General features: G+C 36.7%; 2 protein-coding genes across 2 annotated transcripts; one reads left to right on the forward strand and one right to left on the reverse strand.

Annotated features, from left to right (window-relative positions):
* Positions 1 to 2,496: 2,496 nt before the first annotated feature.
* Positions 2,497 to 9,087, reverse strand: LOC122061457. Its single transcript, XM_042624719.1, has 7 exons — positions 6,258 to 9,087; positions 5,261 to 5,351; positions 4,979 to 5,136; positions 4,260 to 4,311; positions 4,063 to 4,142; positions 3,844 to 3,937; positions 2,497 to 3,603 (listed from the first exon to the last, which is right to left on the reverse strand). The coding sequence occupies exons 1-7, from the start codon at positions 7,839 to 7,841 to the stop codon at positions 2,897 to 2,899; spliced, it is 2,766 nt and encodes a 921-aa protein (XP_042480653.1). The 5' UTR covers positions 7,842 to 9,087; the 3' UTR covers positions 2,497 to 2,896.
* A 2,003-nt stretch (positions 9,088 to 11,090) lies between these two features.
* LOC122061563 (transcription repressor MYB5-like) lies at positions 11,091 to 12,483 on the forward strand. Its single transcript, XM_042624885.1, has 2 exons — positions 11,091 to 11,551; positions 11,636 to 12,483. Exons 1-2 carry the CDS (start codon positions 11,211 to 11,213, stop codon positions 12,219 to 12,221), a joined length of 927 nt encoding a protein of 308 aa, XP_042480819.1. The 5' UTR covers positions 11,091 to 11,210; the 3' UTR covers positions 12,222 to 12,483.
* Positions 12,484 to 18,979: the final 6,496 nt, after the last annotated feature.

Consider the following 18,979-nt stretch of genomic DNA (forward strand, 5'->3'; position numbering starts at 1 on the left):
TTTAAAAAAAACAAAGAAAAAAAAAAAAAACTGAAGGTGCCTCAGTACCAACGAGTGATGTGATCTTAATTGAATGAGTTTAAAGTGTGAAGGATGACATGCATAGTCTAGGACTTGTCTTAAGTATAACCTCTTATGGAGCCAATTCAAGGGTAAGGATCCATATATTCAATAGATTTGTTTTTCCCAACTTTTGATACTGGGCTCTTCTCTTTTAAATTAATTTTTTTCCCTTTTGCTTTTGCTTATGCTTAGGTCCATGTAAACAACCCCATTAATTTGTGCTATGACTAATTTTGCTGTTATTGTAGTTTCTTTCCACCCGTAGTGAAGAGAGAGAGCCTCTTAGAATCACTTTTTGCATTGGATAACAATACCACTCCATTCGGAAATGGAGTATTTTTTTACTTCCCCAACTTTTTGTTTAAAAACTAACAACAATTTTTGTCCTTGTGACTACCAGTATGGCCAAATAAAGCAATGACTAGGAGACGTTTGATTTACAATGTTGATATGATTTATAAACATTACTACTTTGTGTAGCTTTTTTGTATGATTTTATTTAGAATTAGAAAAAAAAATTCCTCTTAATTAGTTGAATTTGATCACTTGATTTGACTAAGGATATTTCATTTTATTGTTAATATCCTCTAATTGATGCGTTTTCAAGTAAAAATACCATATTTAAAATTGCAAACCATTAGAATTATGTGAGTATATCCTTAAATTCTAGCTCTATAACTTTTGAGATAAAAGGAATTTTTCTCTTTACCCACGATTAAGTGAATCAAGGCCTCAAGGGTCATAAATCTCCTACTACTGTGAGAAGTCAGACACAACCTTCAAAATTCGATCTATCAAATCATAATAAAACAGGAGAATCTCTTTGTTATAGGTGAAGAGAAACTCAGTCAAATTACTTATTTTGTTTTGAAACAAATACTCTATTAGTTTTGAAGAGCTGAATATTCAATTAATTCATCAATACCTGGAATTTTATTGTTAAGAACAAATCAATTCGATTTTCTTTGATAGTTATGCCATCAAGAAGAAGGACGAGATTGAGCGAGTTGCTAATGCCCACTGTTGAGAGGCATCTACTTTACCAAGGACACTAATGGCAAGAGGGACTCTCTTTTATTCTGCATCCTTTTTAGTAACTTCATGCTTGGTTTAGTATACATGGATTATCCCAGTTATGTGGTAGTGTTTTAATCACAATTGCGAGTACCTCTTTGAATTTAATATTAAGAGGGTCCAACCTAAAGTCTCCAAGGTATCAAAGTTGAGGTGCCTCCGCGAGTATAATTAAGGTATGAAATACTAGGGCAAATCCATGGGGGATTATATTTGTATGCCTCCCAACACTCTTTTTCTTGTGTAGTTTCGGCATACTTGTCTCTACATGTGAAGTCATGGATAGACAATTTAGTGAGACCAAAAGGGACTTCAGCAGTTCAACCAAAAACCTTGAGAAATTGTCTCTTTTAAGGGAGGGGGAAAATGATTTGAGAATTATTCTCCGTTACTCATTTACTCCCAATATTTCAACACCTAAACTCAAGATTTCTTGTTTTAATGAGCACCCAAAAGGTGATTGGTGGGAATCAACCATTGAATGAACTTAGTTTTAAAGGCAAAAAAATGAGTCAAGGACCTTAAGCTTGGTTGGAACTTGGGACTAGAAAAACTTTTATATTACAATTGATCCATTAGACTTAAATACCTTGTTGATTTGGTTTTATAAACTCAATGGATAGTCAATAGAGTTATATCTAAGGTTTGAGCATTGAAAACATTAGTTAAATGTTAAAATTACAAGCACCTCTTTTAAAGAAGAATACTTAGCTTAATAGAACCGTAAGAAAAAATGAAAAAACTGGTTAACAATGTGAAGTTAACATTTCACATTGTTTCACAACTTCCAAACCTATAACTTATTTTATACCCATTCATTGAGTATATAGGTCTTGTATTCCAATATATGTCGCAACAACTCAAAAGTTTTCCATCCATGGAAAAAGATAATTAATAATAATAATAATAATAATAATAATAATAATAATAATAATAATAATAATAATAATAATATCAATATTAATATTAATAATCCCTATGGCCTACCATGCATTTTATTTTATTTTTTGTGAAAATAAATTTATTCAGAGAAACGGGAAGAACTCATGGATGCCATGCATTTTATTCTTCACAATTGTATTTTGGTAATCATTCACTAATTTCAAACATTACTATGAAATGTGGTGAAGTTTGATTTGTCTAAACATCTATAGAGCCAAATGCAAAAAAATGTCTATTAAAGTTTAAGCATCAACCCATCATGGGACATATCTACCAAACTTAACCAATTTTCAAGCCTTAGTTGTGAAATATGTTGAAATTCTATGAGGTTACCATGTGAGAACCTATAAGGTGTTGTGGAACATGCCAATTAAGTTCAAGCGCGAAAGTAATAGATGTACCAGCCAAACAAGAAAGTTCATTAATTGTTTTCTTTTCATGATCCTGTTCAGATTCTATTTTTATGATGTCCAATTCTCTTGTTTGACAAATGATCAATTCATGTACAATAATCACGTTGCACACTTAGCGGGTATATACATTTTAGTGGTAGAAGTGTGATTCATTCTATTGCTGAAGAAATTACTCTCCCTAATTTGCCGGATAGTGGGAATCAGCGACAGCTCTGATATACTTCAATCAATTATAGAGAGAGAAAAAAAAATGCTCTAAACTCTCCATTTCAAATTATTCTTAAATTTTGCTAGTAAAAAACTGTATCATATATGTTTCAAGATGGTAGTTTCTCCCTCCCCTCCTCCCACACCACCTCACCCAAAGAAAGAGAGAGAGTAAGAACTCCTCTTTACTAAAGATGTTATGTGTGCTCTCTAAAGAGATTGGGTTGGCGACTTAGCCGAACTGGCAACCCAAAGTTTTGATATATTTTGAGTTCTCCACCCAACCCTGCTGCTACAACCACAAGACCCCATGCTGTTGCTTGTATGCAATTTTGCCCATTGCTATTGCCACCATCAAAGGATGACCAACATGAAGAATTTCCTATAGCAGAAATAGAATGTGGATCTCTTATTCTCAAAGAACTAGAAGAAGTGAATGAAGCACTCTCACTGATGCTTGGATCTGATCTAGAATGTGATCTAGTGGTGAGACCCTCATCTGGGCATGATGACTGTCTCTCCAATATACTATTCTTCCTTGGAAGAGGGGGGAGATTTTTTCTATTGCTGTTGCTCATGAATGCATCTTCAAGGTTTGAATTTGAAGCTCCAGTAGGTGGAAGTGGCGGTAAAAATGAACACTTCGACCGTCTCTTCGATTGCAATGGCAATGTTGGTGGTTCATACTTGGTACAACCAGGCCATGGAATTGCAACTGAAACATCTTTGCAATTGAATTGCTCATAAGACCTAGTAGTAATCATACCTTTGCCTTTTCCACTACCTACATTTTTTATCTCATCGCGCTTCCATACATATATTTGAGAATCTTCACTTGCGCTTACAACATATTTTCCATCCACGGTAAATGATGCTGATATTTGACTACTTGTATTGCGGAAACCTGCTAGCAATTAGTACACCATTGATTTATAAGAATATATAAAAAAAAAAATAATCCAATGCATGAGGCTCCTGCTACTGCAGGGTGAGGGGGGAATCTAACGATGTATAGACACATAAATGAATACAAAGTTATATAAACATCCTAATCATTCAAGCTTGTAATGTTGAGAACTAGAGATGAGATCCACACAAGTTTAAAGTAAATTAGATTATCCATTAAGATTGATGAAAATGTTACCTCTAAATTTGTGAATGATATCAGAACCATCAAATATCCGGATCCGTGAATCGGCAGAGGATATTAGCACCTCAGATGGATTACTTGGAGCAAACTGTGTTTAAATGAACATTTAATACAAAGATCAGCATGTTAAAATTATTTATTAAAGTCCAAAAACTACAAATGTAAAGAAATGTTTTTTCCTAAATTTTTAAGAGGATAAATAGAAGAAGTTACCTCAAAACCAGTAATCTTTTTCCCTTGAGGCTTCTTTTTGGTATGAATATCTATTTGACCTTTCTGATTTAGTTTGCATTCTGAATAAGCATAATAAATTGACATAGATATATGTCAAGGGCTTTCAAAAGATAATTTATAAACAAATGGTACAAGTTATTTAAAATATGAAAGGAAATTAGCAAAATGGCACATACCAGTTGTGTCGTACGAATGGCAACGCCCTTTATGTGAACCAACCAATGCACCCTTCAATTAAGAAAAAAAAAAAAATCACAAAAAATGAGCTCCATACATATAAGATAGGAATATTCCTCTCCATAATTCCTAGAGACGCATGCCTGGGTCCTCCCAACTATGGGAGGGCTCCCTATTCCCCGGGCTTTGTGGAGAGGAGCCCGATCGACTTGTATATGAATCAAATGTTCATAACATACAATGTGTTCACTTAACTCAGTAAGCACTTTGGTTAAGTGAAAAAATATCCAAGTCAATCACTTCATTTATCACATGGGGAGAACAAAAAATTGATACACCACCCTTATACAAATTATTTTATACTCTTATCACGTAATAAGCAGTGGGGTCTACATTTACACTCTCTCTCCTATCCTAATCATGTAAATCTCTTGTAGACCTCATATAGACAATACCTTTTTCCAACCCCTTATTAATGTAGTGTGCAGATTCCTTCTTACACTACCTTAGTAGGAAACCTACCCATACGAAATGAGTAGTTTCCACTGACAAAGTCAAATAACAATTTTTTGAAAATTTGACCAAGTTTTGGAGAACCATTAACATTCATCCAAAATCTAATCCTAATTGAATTAAGTTTTAAGCACTTCCATATAAGCCTTAGCATTTAATTAAAAAAAAAAAAGAGTTAAAGAGTCTAAAATCAATATATGTTGACCTGTCCATCAGGAGTGTAGCAAGTAGCAGTGACCATTTCATGAAGATCAGTCCAGTCCACAACTTGCCGGTCTGGGATACTCCACAATCTGACCTTCCCATCCAATGAACCACTGATGAAGCATCTATCATCTACTGGGTTAAAATGTATACAAGTAACTGCCAAAGAAATAATTTTTTTTGTTAAAAAAAAGAAAGAAAAAGGGAGATAAATTGAAATCAGATAAAATCAATACCGTATAATTACGTTCAAATTAAGATGAATTATGAATACGTATCTCACCGTAGTCATTGTGGGCAAACAGCTTCAAACAAGTCTTGCTTTCCATGTCCCATAGCCTAACAGTTTTGTCCATTGAAGAAGAAAGTAATTGCTGCACAACCATAGAACTTGTTCATTTCATTAGTCAACAAAATCACCCAATATATTGTGTCAAAATTTTACATAACATAAACTTATAAGACGATATACTTCTACATGAATCTGACACGTGGTTAATCTAGACCATCTTCTTACATATTCACGGGTTGAAATTGAAACAATACCCTTTTTGTGTACTATATATCCTAGGGTTTTTTTTTTTTTGGAAAGGGGACGAAGGAGCCCCATAACAGATAGCACAAGTAGTCCCTGTACTTGATGCATTTTCCTTTATGTCCATACATGTCTATAGTATTTCGATCACTACGGTTGATTCTATTGTAGTGGGTGAGCCTGTGGCACAAAGGTTAAGTTGCACTATTGCAACAAGTTAGTCACAAGTTCAAAATTTGGAAACAACTTCTAAGCAGAGGGTAAGGATTGGCCCATGCGATACAAATGCAATTTTTTTAGACAGTGTTTGGTAGTCATTCAGTTTCAGAAACAATGTTTCGTGTCAAAAACAAAATATTCAGTTCATGTATTAAAATGCCGTTTAAAAAAAAAAATGATGCTTGGAGAACCTGTTTCAATTACCCTAGTTGTTCATTTTTTTTAACAAAGTTTTTGTTTCATCATTTTGTGTTTCTAACGTTTTTTTTTTTTTTTTTTTTTTTTTTAATAAAAAAACACCAAGTTGACATCAAACGCTTTATTTCGTTTTTTGGTTCCCATTGAACGAAAAAATGTCAGAAACGTTTTTCTGGATAACTACCAAACACAAACAGAGGCTAATGAAAAATATTGTTTTGATAGTATGTCGATACCAATACATATTAATACGGTATTGGTATTGGTATTGGTATTGGTACCGGAAACTATAAAAGTCCATGAGCAAACAGAGAGTGGGGACGCTAACCTGAGATCTGGACCAAGAGAGGTCCAAGACATCATCCAGATGACCTTCGAAAGAGCAAATGGGTTTCTCCGAGATGGAAAAGACACTCTCCGGCATCATCACATAGTCTGGGATCCAACCCTTCTTCCCTTTCCTCTTCTTCTCCGATGGCATCACTTGACCTTGATCCCCAAGTGGCAATGCTCGATCTTGCTGGTTTGCCCCAATCGTACCCGTACCGGAACCGGAACCGGAACCGGAACTGGAATTCAAATTCCCTTCCTCCGGCGACTTTAACCCCGACGGCATCACATCACAGTCAATTACTTCCCACACATGAATCACACGATCTTCTCCCGCGCTCGCAAGGTAATGGGCATCAAAACTGAACCTAATCGTCCAAATCGAACCCTGATGAGCTTGGATTTCTTGGGACATATATAATCCCGTGAGCTCCTTATATGATTTCCCATGTTGATGAACTTTGGTCCACTGTGATTGTGATCGTTGCTCCATTAATGGAGAACCATCCTTATTCGAATTCTCCTTATCTCCTATCAATCCGGTCACCGAATTGGCTACACCCTTTATGTTCTTCAACCATGCCGCTCCTCTTCTCTTGCTATACTTCAAGCTCTTTCCAATAATGGGATTCAGGTTTAGATTCATGGCAACCTTCCTTATTGCGATCCTGATATCATTCGAAACATTATCTTGATTCATCAAGTCCTTCACAATTGGGGAATACCCTAAGCTCTGCTCGAATTCCTCTCGGGTTAATTGCTTCCCTGTTTGAAGATCACTGACTCTGTTCCACATTCCATCTTCGTCGAATTCGTTGACCATGAATTCCTTACCAGTGTCCAGATTCTTTATCAGAACAAACCCACCCCCACCATTTTTCCCATTTAGTAGCAGAGATGAAACAGAGGAATTCACAGAGAGGTTAACAGAATTAGGGTTCTTATCAAACCCCGTAGCTGTACGGAGAAGATTACGCTTCAATGAAACGCCGAGAAGATCCTCAATTCTTCGTTGGGCAATCAAGAAGGAAGATTCCAAGGATCCATCTGATATTGATCGAACATACAAAGTGGAATCCGTTGGAGGAGAGGGTAGTGGATGTTCTGAATCTTCTGATTGCTTCAAATGCTTTATTAGTTCTTGTTCTTCCTTTTTTGGGGAGATTTTGATTGTGCGGGCACGAAGAGATGAGACGGTTTTTATAGAAGCGGCGCCGGCCAATCCCATTCCTTTAAGAAGCCGCTTCCGCCGCTCCTCTATGGATCCTGGTTCGGCCATCCAAACATTGTAGTCATCCAATATTGTAACGACTGATGTTGTTGTTGTTGTTGTTGTTGTTGTTGTTGTTGAGGTCGGTGGCGCCGCTGGGGTGATGAAGCCGCGGAATTCCTCCGGTGGAGTTGAGAAACAGGATGCAAAGGAAATACGACTGTCATCGTAGACTTCATCATCGTCATCGGAAACAGAGAAAGCCATGTCCATGGCCATGAAAGAGGACATTCGATCGTTAGACTCGAAGAATTGATCGTCATCGTCTCCCAAACCATCCCAGTTCATCACCATCAATCTCCTGTCTGCCATCTTCACACCTTACCGTGTACCCCACACGGACCCCCGCCGGGGGCGTGCGGGAGAAATGGGAAGAGAGAGAGAGAGAGAGAGAGAGAGAGAGAGGGGTTTCTGCAAATCTAAACTTTGATACGAGGAAAGAAGGAGACGTGTGTATCGGTTGTGTTGGAAGAGAGAGAAGACGAGGAGGCCTTAATTGTAGGATGTCAAACAAGGGAACAAATTTGATCAAATATGTTCGTTCGTCGTGTGGTTGAAAGGAAAGCGCTTGACTATAGGGATTGACCATTTGATTCTAATCAGATGAGTCCCATTCCATCATAACTTCCAACTAACAAACTGTCAACTGTCTTCTTTTTATTTCCGGGAAAAGACGGCACGGTGCTGCGGTTGGCCGGGCTTGTGTCACTCTATCTCCCTCTCATCTTTGGAAATAAAACCAATGCCCCTTGCATCTCAAACCCTCATTGGTTCAGTCGGTAACTCAAAAATTTGATTGAATGATTCTAATCAAATGAGTCATATTCCATCATTAACTCCAACTAACATACTATCAACTGGGTGCTTAACTTGACATTCTCTTTTATTTTGAAATGACTTCAATGCCCTTTGTATCTCAAATCCCCAAGTTTGACCAATTGATTCCAATCAAATGAGTCCCATTTCATCATTACCTCTAACTAACAAACTATCAGTTGTACTTTTTTTTTTTTTTGTGGAAAAAGATGAGCACGTTGTTGGGTTGTTTGGCTTGTGTCATTCTCTCTCTAGTATTTGAAAATAATCCCACTGCCTCTTGCATCCCAGCCCCCCTTTGTTGAGCCATTAGCTCAAAAAGAAATTTTGGCCGATTGATTCTAATCAAATGAATGATGGTCCATCATTATCTCCAACTAACAAACTATCAATTTTTTTTTTTTCCTTTTAGAAAGACTTTGCACATTTGTGGGATGCTTAACTTATGTCACTCATTTTCTCTCTCTTTGGTTTGATTTCTATTTTTATTTATTTGATTTATTTTTATTTTTACAAGTATTCAATATAATTTATAACACTTATTTCTACTTATTATAAGGGAGACGTATAAAAAAGCTAGCAGGACACCTTGGTATCAGGTGTGCTAGCGATATTTTAACCGTAGGACTTAAGAGAACCGTTAGATTAAGAGGAAAGGTCCAAAGTCTCAATCCACCCCTATCACACCTTATCACCCTCAATAACCACGTCGGAATGCTGCCCGACCGGTGCTCTCAGTTCTTTTTTTTTTTTTTAGTTATTCTTCTCTCTCTCTCTCCAGCACGAATGTCTCTCTCTCTTTCTCTCTCAAACATTCTTTTTTCAGAGCTTTCTTTCTTCCTAGGTAGCGGCTGGCAGCTCTCTCTCTCTCTCTTTTTTTTTTTTTCTTTCTTGGTTTTTGCTGTTACTCTTTCCCCCCGAGCTTTCTTCTTCCTGGATAGCGACAACGGCTTCAGCAGCAGCAGCTGCACTCCTCTCTTTTTTGTTTTTTTCTTTTACTCTTTCTCCCCCCAAGCTTTCTTCTTCTTGGATAGCGACTACTGCAACGGCAGCAGTTGCGACGGTTGCGGTTGCAATGGTAGCAGCTGTGGCCAACGACAGCAGCTGCACTCTTTTTTTTTTTCCTAGTTTTCACTGTTACTCTCTCTCCCCCCGAGCTTTCTTCTTCCTAGACAACGGCAGCGGCAGTGGCTAATGGCAATAGCTGCACTCTCTTTTTTTTTTTTGGTTTTTGCTGTTATTCTCTCTCTCTCTCTCTCTCTCTCACTCTCTCTCTCTCTCCCTCTCCCCCGAGCTTTCTTTTTCCTGGAGAGCAACAGGGACGGCGGCGGCGGCAACAACGTCATCTCAGTTATTTATTTATTTATTTATTCTGATTTTTGCTATTCCTCTCCATCTACCATTCTACCATCACTGTAATCTCCGTTCCTTTGGCCCTTTGGTGAGAGAAGTGAAAGAGAGAGAGAAAGAGCATCGAACAAGTCAGAAATTTTCCGCTGCCACTGTCCAGGTTGAGCTCAGTTCTCTTCTTCTTTTTTTCTTCTGATTTTTGTTGTTCCTCTCTTTCTCTCCCTCTGAGCTTTCTTCTACCTCAGCTATTGCAACGGCAGCGGCTTTAAGGATGGGAAATCACTGGAGCAAATGAGGGAGAAGAAGAATGACCGTACAACGCCGGGGCTAATTAAGTTACCTAAAACAATAGGTATCCAACGGTATTGATGTAGTCTATCTAATCCAATGGTCTACATTTGCTAGCACACCTGATTCTAGGGTGTCCTGCTAGCTTTTAAGACATTTTCCCTTATTATAAATTAGAATAAATCACAAATCATAGATTACTCTCAAGCTATTTGTGATTTGTGGCAACAAATCATTTATCTTGATTTTTAAATGAGCACTTGTATTAAACTACTCAAAATCAATGGTAAATAGATAACTTCAGTATATTTTGAACTTTTTCAATAAAAAACCCCAAATCTATCATCTCTCTCGTTCAAAGCTCAAAGCTCAAAGTTGAAGATGAAAACTAAAACCTATTTTATAAATAATAACCAAATGAATACTAGTTGTGGTCCATAATTTATTGTCACAAATAATTTATAAAAAATAATTAATAAATATAAATAAAAATCATATCAAAGAGGGCCTTTTAGTTTCATAAATTGAAAACGATTCGATTTTGATTTCTTCCTACCACAACCACACCATGGTTTAAGGTAAAATCGAAAATGGTATTAGCCTTAACTGATCCTGATCTCTGATCTTGACTTTTTCGATCTCAATCCACATCATTTCTTCGCTGTAGTTCGATCTGGATCAATATAAAATAATATCGATCTTGACCGATCCCATGACGGTTCCAAAGCTTTAGAATCTTGTACCACACCCTCAACCAAATAAGTTAAACCCAATCTGCCATGTCTAACAACCTAAGTGATGTGCCAATCAGAACCGTCGATTTGGTAGACCCGTCGTAATTGGGTACATAGAAATGGACATCAAAATGTACTGGATCATTTATTTAAACAGACAAAGAGAGCTTATAGATTCGAACCTGTTTATCCCTAACTTTCTGTTGTACAGATATAGAAAAAATTAAATTGAATAAATAAATGAATCCATAAGGCAAGTGGGTCCCACTCTCATCACACTCCACTGTGTGGTGGTCCCCTCCTCTACCCATTTTTTTTTCTCTCTCTCTCTCTCTCTCTCTCTCTCTCTCTCTCTCTATTTCTCTACTTTCTTTACTTCTCTCCTTCTCTTCCCACTTCCCATTCCCTCCCTCACGTACCTAAAGTATAATACCCATTACCGTCCACCGACGATAAACCACACAGAAACGAAACCCTTTCAAGAAAGAAAGAAATGAGAAAGCCGGCACCGGGATCTTCATCGGCGGCAGCGGCGGTGGGGGCGACGATGGCAGTTGGGTCTTCATCGTCGACGACTAAGACACCGTGCTGTAGCAAAATAGGGCTGAAAAGAGGTCCATGGACACCTGAAGAAGATGAGCTTCTCGCCGATTACATCAAAAGAGAAGGAGAAGGACGGTGGCGGACGCTACCGAAGCGAGCGGGTCTACTCCGTTGCGGTAAAAGCTGTCGTCTTCGCTGGATGAACTACCTTAGACCTTCCGTGAAGCGTGGCCAGATCGCTCCTGATGAAGAAGATCTCATCCTTCGTCTTCATCGTCTTCTCGGCAACCGGTAACTAAAACAAAAAAACCCTAACTGGAATACCCAGTTCAGTTCACTTCAACTCTTTCCATCTAATTTGATGTGTTCATGCAGGTGGTCTTTGATTGCTGGAAGAATCCCTGGACGTACAGATAACGAAATCAAGAACTACTGGAATACCCATCTCAGCAAAAAGTTGATTAGCCAAGGAATAGATCCAAGAACACATAAGCCATTAAACCCTAAACCTAATTCATCACCACCACATCAGCAAGAACAGCCACTGGAAGCTCCTCGTCCACCTCCACCTCAACTTCAACCTCCTGCACCAAAAGTTTCAAACCCTAATCTTGAATTTGCTGGTTATGTAGATGGCGGCAGAGATGAGAATAATTGGCAGAACTCAGATGGATTGATGATAGGAAGCCATGGAAACAGTAACGACGACGACGGCGGAATGGAATACTGTACCGACGACGTCTTCTCTTCCTTCTTCAATTCTATTCTCAATGAAGAGTTATTTGTTAGCCAACAACAACAGCTTCAGCAGCATCAGCAGCAACCATTAACACAGTCTGTGGGGATTGCACCAATAGATCCTTTAGTCTGGGAGGCTGCACTTACATCTTCAGCAACTAATGCTTTCAATAATGAAGATGAACACAAGCGGCTTTTGGATCACATCAATAAGCGTTTCTGAATTGGGTTCTGCTGCAAAACCTGTTGTGAAAGTAGATAAGATGGTTGAAAGTAAAAATAGTGTCTTTTGAGTCATTGTTTGTTGTGATGTAATGGGCAGACCTTTTTGATATGCCTCTTCTATTTTTTTCCTTTTTCTTGGTTTTGTTTCTTGTTCTTATTATTATCACTGGTATTGTAATATTAGTGGATGTTGTTATGTCTACAAACTATGCAGATTGAAAGATTACTTAAATAGCAGATATCCATAAAATTTGTGTTTCTGCAAAGTTTCTGTTGTTCTTTATCATTTGAAGAAGCACAATGAACTTAAGAAGAGATAATATATATAGGGTTTTTGATGAGGCTCATCTAGCTGGTTGTTCATCACCATTGAGCAAGATATTACAGTATCAAGCTCCAATTTGGGTGATGCATCTTACTTGGTCTAAAAATTATTTTTCATATAAATAATCATTTTATCATCTCATCAAGATCACATTCCAAGTTAGGATCTAATAATCTTATAACAAACAAAAGCTTAATAAAATTTAACATATTCCGAATCGAAAAAAACCAAGTTCTTGTTATTTTTTTGGCCTTTTTTCCTCTATCATTTTTACTCATGATCTTCTAAATGCATTTTCTCAGCTCTCCAAACTACCCAAAACACATGCATGATTCTATCCTGATAATGAACTTAAAATGTTTAAGCTAAAATATGCCATCATGTAATAAGAAATAGCTGAACACAAATAATTTGGTATGAAAATTATTTCTTATTCCACAGATATTATGATTAACACATAGAATTTGTTATTTGAGTGCTGTTTATAGAGAACAAAGTTTCATCAGCCCAGGAAACCAGCACAAAAGAATTTGAATCCAAAGAAAATAGTATAGAAAAAAATATATATATTTGAAGACTTCTGAGTATCTTCTAAGTCATAAGTGCATACTGAAGCTACTGAGCACATTTGGTGTGGGATATTTTTACATCTTCTAGTCTAAGCTATTCCTCCTACAAGAAAGCGAAAATGAATAGCATAGTATTTATATGAAGTTATATAAAAAAGAAAGGTGGCATTGAAGTTTGCTTTTGAGGCAGTTCTAGCTAGCAGTAATAGAACATTTCATGTATTCAAGTCATGAAGAATTTAATGCTTGGACCAATTCTAAGGATGAAGTGATATAGTCTTTAAGTAGTTTACTCTTAAAGCTATTCCTCTTAATATAGATGATAATATTATCTGATATATGGCATGGTAAAATTGGGTATCCATATACTTCAACCCTTATTCGAGGGTGGTGAACCATAGTCTGTCCAAGACACATGTGAAGTAAGTAGAATCTAAAAATGGGAGGAAAATTCTTTCCAAACATGAAAAGAAATTATGAAACTTGAAGACAAATTTATGATGATCAATCCATGCAACACTATATATACTCAGCAAACAGGAAGAGAAATGCTTTATGATCCATACCAAAAAAAGAAAAATCTATAATGGGTGTTATATAATTCTGTTTAGAAAAAAAAAAAGGGTATCATATAATTCATCCACTTAATTTAAAGAGGTAATAATATCTTCAAAAAATCATGGAGTAAAGGATGAAAACTAACTAGAAAAATTAACAAACTCTAATTATATTATAGAAGCCAAAGGTGGGATGATGGCAGTATTATGTATTGAAAAAACTCATCAAACAATCAGGCAAAGCTCTTCCTCTTGTTTTGTTGATAGATTCTTTGAGTGACAAACAGTGTGAAGGTATCATCCAAATACCACATTGTGACATAGTACTAGAAGAATTACATTATGACATAAAATTGCAAGCTTTGAAGGTAAGATATTTATTAGAAAATTGAAAATTGTGTCTATGGTGATATATTTACCTAATTTTCATATCGAGTTTCAACCACATCTTTTATGTTATATTTAGTGTGCTTAATTGGAATTTCCAAGAAGCAAAGAACAAGAATAGTCACTAAGTTAGTTCCTATTTGATCTCTTTTCACATATAAAAGACATCAATTTCATAACATCTAGTTGGCTAAACTAAACTATTTCTTCCACTCCGACCCTAGGAAAAACCCTGGTGGATGCTCAAGTTTAGAGAGATGCTAAACATCATTCACAAGATCAAATGCATTTGAAAAAGACTAGCAATAGAAAAACCAAGGTCAAAAATTGAACATTTTAACTGGAATTTCAAAATAATATTGAAAAGAAAAGTACCTGATGAGATATAGTTACTACACACCATACTAGGGGCTTCACTAATGATTTTAAGGGAGAAAAAAAAAAAAAGGATTTATAGGAAACAAAATATTTTTTCCTTGGAAGTTAGTGGATGCATATTTAATCAACCAATGGTCAATCAGATGTGTTCACTAGGTTAAGGGAGATGCTTGAAATAAACACCATAATCTTCACCTAGGCAGTAGTATCTTTATGTTTTTGAAAGATAAATATATTTAGAGTTTTAACAAGTGGATATTTGTTAAAGTTGGAATTATTAGTCTCCTAGAACTTCATATTAGCAAACTTGCATAGTCTCATACAATTGGAGTTCATAGAAGTAGAGATATAGGCAGAAACTAGGATGGCCTAAGAACTTTCCATCAGAAAACCTATTAGCTCTTACCAAGGGGTGAGATGGAGAAACACTACTGGAGTACAGGCAATTGTATTCTCTATTTTAATGCATTATATATTGACAGGTTATTATAGTGAGAGCTTATAATAGCTAAAATAATTGTACATTTTGACATTTTTCTCAAATGCACAAGTTGATGAAAGCTAATTAGAAGAAGTTTTTGTTGACAACTTTGTGAGTTCAAAAGGGGATTTGGTGGAAATAGCAACAAATGACCAGTTGGGGGTCAGTTATTCCATACTAAGTGCTGTGGAGTTGGAGCTAATTTTCCCAGTGTTATTGTACATAGTTCTTCAATTCACATTCTAGAGAATCAATTTACTCCATATCAAGAGATATGGGCGAAAGTAGGGTTACCTAGTTTGATGGTTGGCTTGGTTTTGGTCCTCTTCTGCTTTTCATTTGCTAGGAGTAGGTTTCTTTGTGATTCTGTTCATTAGAATAAGTCATTATCGTGGAGGAGATTTTTCTACAAGAATAATATATTTTATGAAGTTTTTTGTACTTTACAAAGTATAGTTATGGCTCAAGAAGGAGCTAATTTCAATGGTAAAATCCAAAAGTGTGATAGATTTGTTGAAATCCTACTCCATCCTTCTTAATTTCAAACACATACACACGTAAGAACATAACATATAGGAGAAAACTGGACCATAATAAAGAAACTTTGAGATTTAATTCGTGTCAGCATCCTCTATCTCTTCGAACACGACCTTGTTGCCCTCCTATGTACGAAACCAGTCAAATCTCATTGGTGCAGTCCTCCATGTGACTTTCTTAGGGAACCCTCTTCCATAGTTTTATAAGAAAAAGTTGAAACTTTCTTTAGTTTGAAACCAAGAATCAAGATTGGAATTAGGTCCTGATGATTTGGATTTTGGATCCAATCCCTCAAAATTGAACAATTTCAATTAATAAAATAAAATAGGAAAAAAAAAAGCCTGAAAGGCTGCATGACCCCTATGCCCAGACATAGAGGTGGTGAAATGACCGCACTATCCCTCGTGAGAAATAGAAATTCCGCCCTATTGATGCTTCCTTGTGTGCTCCCCCATTGGCTCTGCTCTGGGGTAAGGGCCATGCTACCTTTGAGGGAGTCAACAAAAACAACAATAATAACAACTTAGCCTTTTCTCAATTGAATGGGGTTGGCTATATATGGATTTGTCAAAAAAGCATAAAGGAAAGAAGAGGGAAATGGGGACAAGAAAAAGTGATGAAGTGAAACAAGGTTGAAAGACCACTGGGCCATCCCACCTAAATGCAATTAGAAACATGAATCTTTGTCCTTCAAACAGCTCGATTTGATATAAAACTATTGTCGAGACTTAGCTTTTGCATGTCTTTCCTTACTAACTCATCAATAGTCATTTTAGGCTTGCCCCTAGCTCTTTTTTATACTTCCCACTGGATGTGATAACTTCTCTATATTGGACCATCCCAAGGCTTCCTCTTTAAGCGACATTCTCGAACCGTGTCCTGAATCGGGGCTAGTCCCAACTCAACTCTAACCTTGTCATTCCTCAATCTATCTCTCCTAGTTTTTCTACACGTTCATCTCCCATAAAATAATACACAACTCATCAACCCCCTAGTTTCCTTTTCATGTTAGCTTGCTTAGTGTTTTCTTCCCGTTCTTCCTCCTCCACTCCCTTGCCTCCTCCTCGTCCATTCCCCCACCAAACCATTGTGTCCTTCCCCCTTTGGCCCTCCCAACCTAAGTTGCCACTACACCCTCTGTAGATGCCAACAAGACATTTGCCCTTCGCTTCCCTTAATGTGGCCTCCACCACTATCTCCACTACCAATGGCAACTTTGCCATCTAGGGAGAACAAGCCACAGGGAATTGTGTGTGTCCTGTTTAAGATGATGTTGATTTACATCAGAAGTAGTGGAACGACGAGTTATATAATCTCTAGACCCTTGATCAAGGATGTTGAGACCATAACCTTCCTCGATAAGAAAAAAATGTTTTCCTCCTTGGAGATCATTAAAAGAGGTGGTTGAGGAGAAGTTTACCCAGCGTAGCTTTGGGAAGTAGCAACAAGATCATCGCCATCAAGAGGATAATTCAGCCTTAGCCCATTTATAGGACCAATCTTGTGGAAGAATATAACAAAGTTCTCACAAAGAAGCCGAGACGATAGTTTTCAAGGCATCACATAGGCACCGCCTAGGCATCTAGGCTCTTTCTTGGGTCTAAGGACAATATGCCTTATTGACACTTCATGAGTCTATATTGATTTATGTCTATTCCTTTATTTTCACTAAATGTATTTATATTCTATTTTATACTTTATTTATTATCTATTGATTTTATGTCATTACTAGCATATTTATATCATATTCCATTGATATAGCTTCTATGTTGCATGCAATCATAATTATATAATTGTCATAAAATTTAAAAACTCACAATTGGACACGAGATTGGCCTTCATATATTTTGATTTGAATTAATCTGAATTGGTCAGAATTGCTCTAGAATTAGTAAGGACCTGAGAGAGAGAGAGAGAGAGAGAGAGAGAGAGGGAAGAATCGAAAAGAAGAGGCAAAGATTTCAACATATTTGTGATTTTTTGGGGGAGTTTTTATTCAATAGATTAGTAGATTTTACTTTTATTGATTTTTCTTTTTCTATTTTACTCTCTGAAAGAAGGGTAAATAAATTACCAAATATACTATTCCAAGATCATTCACAGTCAATTAAAAAGAGAAGTTCAGAAATCAGGCATAATTGGAATTGGGATTGGCCAATTCCAATTCAAATAGGTCAATTCTGTGGAATCGAATATGAAGTCATGATTTACCAAGAAACCCTATCTCTTTTTTTTTTTTTTTGGATAAACACTAAGAAGCCCTATCACATCATTGTCCCCACCTCCTATTCTAATTGCATGAAACTATTTCTATCTATAATAGGAAAATGAAAATCATAACCTTTCTAAAACTCAACTCTCAAAGCCACTGACTAGCTAATCATGCTGTTAAGAGATAATTTACATTTTTATCCCATCTAAGCATAATTCAGATTTCATGACCTTAGCAAAGCCCAAAAGACGAGGGATGAATGAAACAACAAAAAAGTGAGCACCCACTTAATCAAGGATTATTAGAATTGATTTAGGGAAAAACTTCTCTTTAAAACAAAGAAGGGAATGGCAGCAATAAGTGGACCACTCAAAATTTTCCAAGTCCGTGACTCTGCATAATCATGCAAGAATGTGGTGTTGAAGAAACAACCACTGACCACAAAGATAAGCTCCATATCTAACATTCATATCTCACCCCCTCTAGAAGAAGATGGGGTGAGACATGAGAGAGAAACCTAACCGTCTCTTCAGGTCTTTAGGACTGGCAGATATATATATGAGAGAGAGAGAGAGAGAGAGAGAGAGAGAGAGAGAGAGAGAGAGAGAGAGAGAGAGAGATTTTAAAATAAAGAAGTAGGTGCCTGGGTGGTTGACCCGCTTTAGATTTCTTGATTTGAGGTCATTTTAAGTACTATTCAAAGTGAGATGGTTTCGTTTTGACTAGTATATAAGTGACACTTTACATACATCGAGCCTATAAAACAACTGTTAGCTCTAATGGAAGTCCCATAAGATAATCTGTTTGATTTATGAAGTTTTCTTCTCCAATTATCTTATGGAGTTGGTGGCATATGGGTTTCCTGCAAGTATTGTATAGCAAAAGGGGGAGAGAAAATGGAAAATGGTAGGTTATGAAAGAATGGTGCACGCCTATGATCAAGGGTTCAAATCGAGATCAGATTGGTCGATGCAAATCCCAATTCTGGTTGATCCGGCTCATCTAATCTTTTTATGGTAAAAAACTTTTTAAGGGTTATTAAAACATCGATTTCAATCTGACAATCTGAATTAGAATTGGTGAAGACCGATATAGATCCTTAGTCAAATAATACTTATCGGCATCGACTAAGAGTGATAAGAATACCAATACAATAACTAAAACCTTATTAGGAAGAGTATAATGCCATGTGTATGGGTCTACACCCCAAAAAATATGCATTTATTAGGGGGCATGCCCTTATCCACTTGTATGCCCAAGACCTTCCCCAAGAGTAGTTGATGTGAGACAAAGGATGAGGGATGAGGGAT

Source organism: Macadamia integrifolia, chromosome 14, assembly GCF_013358625.1.
Source record: "Macadamia integrifolia cultivar HAES 741 chromosome 14, SCU_Mint_v3, whole genome shotgun sequence".
Lineage (NCBI taxonomy): Eukaryota > Viridiplantae > Streptophyta > Magnoliopsida > Proteales > Proteaceae > Macadamia > Macadamia integrifolia.